The sequence below is a fragment of the Solanum lycopersicum genome, chromosome 8 (assembly GCF_036512215.1).
Source record: "Solanum lycopersicum chromosome 8, SLM_r2.1".
Taxonomy (NCBI): Eukaryota; Viridiplantae; Streptophyta; class Magnoliopsida; order Solanales; family Solanaceae; genus Solanum; species Solanum lycopersicum.
In genome coordinates this window covers 65454800-65458409 of record NC_090807.1, presented here as the reverse complement: position 1 = coordinate 65458409, position 3610 = coordinate 65454800, and the positions used below count along the sequence as shown (strand labels likewise).

The following is a 3610-nucleotide window of genomic DNA, read 5'->3' as shown; positions in this document are numbered from 1 at the left end:
ACATTGTTAAGGAAGATGAACAGATACAATGCATGTACAAACAGAGATATATGAATATTTATACATGTCTGATACATAGCTATACATCATATACGGATAATTAAGAATGCGAATATCTCTTTATACGGATTTGAACAATCCTTACTCTATTTACTAGTTGTAAGGGTTTAGGTAGGGCAAATTCATTTCTTATTATATTAGAGTTATATACGTCGTCCTAATTCTTGATTCATTCCATTTCACCGGGCATGCAGAAAGGAGCTAATTAAGAATGATGATATCTTTATACGAATTTGGACAATCCTTACTCTATTAACTAGTAAAAAAATGCTACCAATACATGATGGGCCACACACAAATAGCAACAATGCATTCTGTAATTCTTGTTTTTTTGTGAAAATTATTACAAAACCAAATATGTATTGGTTAATTTAATTTCTTTGGAAGATAAATTATGTACCATGGATGATGTACATTGGTCCCCTTCAATGGTAGAATTTGGACTTGACATGTATAGTTGGCTATAGATTTCTCATTTGGCCACAATATGTTAAAAAATTTAAGTTCGTTCGAATTAATTACAACGTTTTTTCTTGGAAATTCATAGTATATGTCTCTATTACTTTTCTTGTCTTACTAATATAGTTAAAGCATCAACGTCCCAATTACTTTTTGAAGTCACCGAAGACTAAGACTTTATTTTTGAAGTCACTGTCAAGATTCTGGATCAAAGGGTGACAGCAAATTTCCCAAATTTAAGTATGGAGTGAAAATCTTACATAATCACTCAAGTAATATTTATTATCAATGAAATCAAGAAGAAAAGTTGAGCAGTGCATGGACACTAACATCAAAGAGGATATGCTTTTGCATTCTTCAAACAACTGTGAACATAAAGTTTATTGAAACAATACATTTAATAATATAATATTAAAAAGTAACATATAAACAAACAGCATTTTCAAATGTCCGAGTACTTAATGCACTTATATAGCCAATTTTTGACTAGGCAGACACAACTGCAATTGGACTTCTCACTGAGTGCCTATTAGAAGTCCACTTCAAGAATCCCTCAATAACCTCAGGGTTTGAGCTATTAGTTGTCTTGGAAAATGTCACTTGGTATGTCAACTTCTGGTTCAACTCGGAGAAATTTAGCTCGGAGGGTTCAACTTCGATGGCAACGCCTTCTGGTGAAGCTACCTCCACTTTGTAAGATGATGTAGCATCACCAACATTGGTTACAGTTCTGGTATATGTCTGAGGAGTTGATCCAAGTCCAAATATGGAAAACGAAGGATAGTTTAATTGTGCTTCAAGGATACTTTTCACCTCCGAGCAATTCACCCTGCGTTGTATCAGGTTACCTACCTGTTGATCTGTGTACTTCAAACCACATAAATAAGGTACATAGTCCTCGAATGGTGTATCATAAACTAGTCCTGGATCATTTGCCCTTGATGGATTAACATGTCCTGCACCAATTGCATAGATGTCAGCAGGAAGGAGCCTTTCATCGAGTATTGGACTATTAGCAAGGTTTAACGTGTCAGCCGTTGTCATCATTGCAGACTTAATAACAGCAGGAGACCAATCAGGATGTGTGCATTTCAGCAGAGCTGCTACGCCACTAAGGTGAGGGCAAGACATTGAGGTGCCTGATATGATATTGAATGTGGATTTGGTGTTCTTGTTGTCATCCACGGAGGTAGGCCAAGCAGCAAGGATATTAGCACCAGGACCGATTATGTCAGGCTTCAAGATTCCAGGACTAGCTCTACTTGGTCCTCTTGAGGAAAATGCAGCAACCATAGGAGCATTTTTGTCTCCAATTATTGTTCCTTGGAATGCAATTGTAGCAACAGGGCTTGATGTTGAGTTCATGTAAGCAAGAATTTTTGTTCCGTCTGCAGCTGAAACAACCAATGCTGGAAGAACATGAGCATCAGCTGATTTAGTGACACCATATTGTGATGGGTTGATGATAATCATGCCAACACCTCCAGCATCCTTCACAGCTTGTCCTTTATCAACATTGGCTACATGGCCGAGTGCTGAACATAATACTATCTTTCCTCTTATAGCAGGGTCAGTGAGTGAACCTCGTCTGCAATAAGGGGTTTCGGATGGATCTTTTGCATTTTTTGCAGCATCAAATAGAGTGAAGAATGTTGCGTTGGAAATCTTTGGACGATAAGCAGATTCTCCTTCAAATTCCTCTCCATTTCCAAGCTTAACAGTAGCTTTTATCTTTCTGTCAAGCGTGCTGGCACCTACCGTAAGAATCCAAGGGGCGGTGTTTACTGCTGTGATAAAGGATGGACCACTATTTCCAGCAGAACAACTTACAAGAATTCCTCTTTCCGTTGCACTGTACGCCCCGATAGCAATATTGTCTCTATGGAAAGGGATTGGACCTCCACTAAGGGACATTGAAAGAATATCTACTCCATCATCTATAGCTGAATCCATGGCAGCTAAAACATCACTTTCAGAACAACCAACAGAATTACACACCTTATATATGGCTATATGGGCTAGAGGAGCAACACCAACTGCAGTTCCATCAGCATTGCCATATACATTAGCACCTTTCACAAAGGCTCCTGCAGCTGTGCTTGCTGTGTGTGTACCATGTCCAATACTATCTATCGGGGAACCATTACCAAGTTGGTAAGACCTGGCTCCAATGAGCTTGTTGTTACACTTATTGGTGAAATTGGACTCACAAACTCCTTTCCACTTAGCAGGCGGGGGAGGCATCCCAACATCGCTAAAAGAAGGATGGTCAGGAATAATTCCAGTGTCTATAACTCCGATGATCACGCCTTTCCCATAGTTGGAATCCTTCCATACACCCATGTTCTGCTGCAAACCAAGAAAACTTGGAGTATGAGTAGTGTGCAAAGACAAAATCCTCTGTTTCTGAGCAGAGACAAAGCCGTGTTTTTTCTCCATTTCCTTCACTTGTTCTGCAGTTAATCTTGCTGCAAACCCTGTCATCACATTGTGATAGGAATAGATCATGGTAGCAGCCTCTTCATTTCCACTCGAACTAATTGTGGTAGCAGTTTTAGGCAAAAAAGAAAGGTAATAGCTACCTAAATCCGTTAACAATGATTGAGTAGTAACTAGGCTTTCAGGGGATTCAACATGGACGATATAAGTCTCGAGATTACTCTGAATAGTAGGCCATTGGAAAGAACAGAAGATGAAAACAAGAAGGATTTTCAATAATCCCATGGCTAGCTAATACAACAAGTGATGATTTATTTGATGAATTTCTCTGCTTTGAAGCAACTGTCTATTTATAGTGTTTTATTATTGACCTATTCAACATCTAGAAAAATTATTGTGGAAAAAAGACATGTGTATGAACAAAATTATCACTTCTCCAGTATCAGAAAATTATATTCTATGGTTTTATTTTCCAAATGACATCCACTATAATATATTTAATTTCGTTTTATCCCTTTAAGGAAAAAAGCTCAAATTTGTTGTTAAACTTGTGGAAAAAGCTCGTATATGACATTCTTTTAAAGTTTGACTTATTTATGTCATTTTCAATTGAGAAACACGAGCGAAAAAAGAAGAGAGGCGACCGAGATAT

At 37.9% G+C, this 3610-nt stretch overlaps 1 protein-coding gene across 1 annotated transcript; it reads right to left on the bottom strand.

Moving 5' to 3' along the window:
* Nucleotides 1-846: 846 nt before the first annotated feature.
* On the bottom strand, nucleotides 847-3253 carry P69B (subtilisin-like protease). The gene has a single exon (NM_001247053.2). The coding sequence runs from the start codon at nucleotides 3241-3243 to the stop codon at nucleotides 1006-1008; it is 2238 nt and encodes a 745-aa protein (NP_001233982.1). The 5' UTR covers nucleotides 3244-3253; the 3' UTR covers nucleotides 847-1005.
* Nucleotides 3254-3610: the final 357 nt, after the last annotated feature.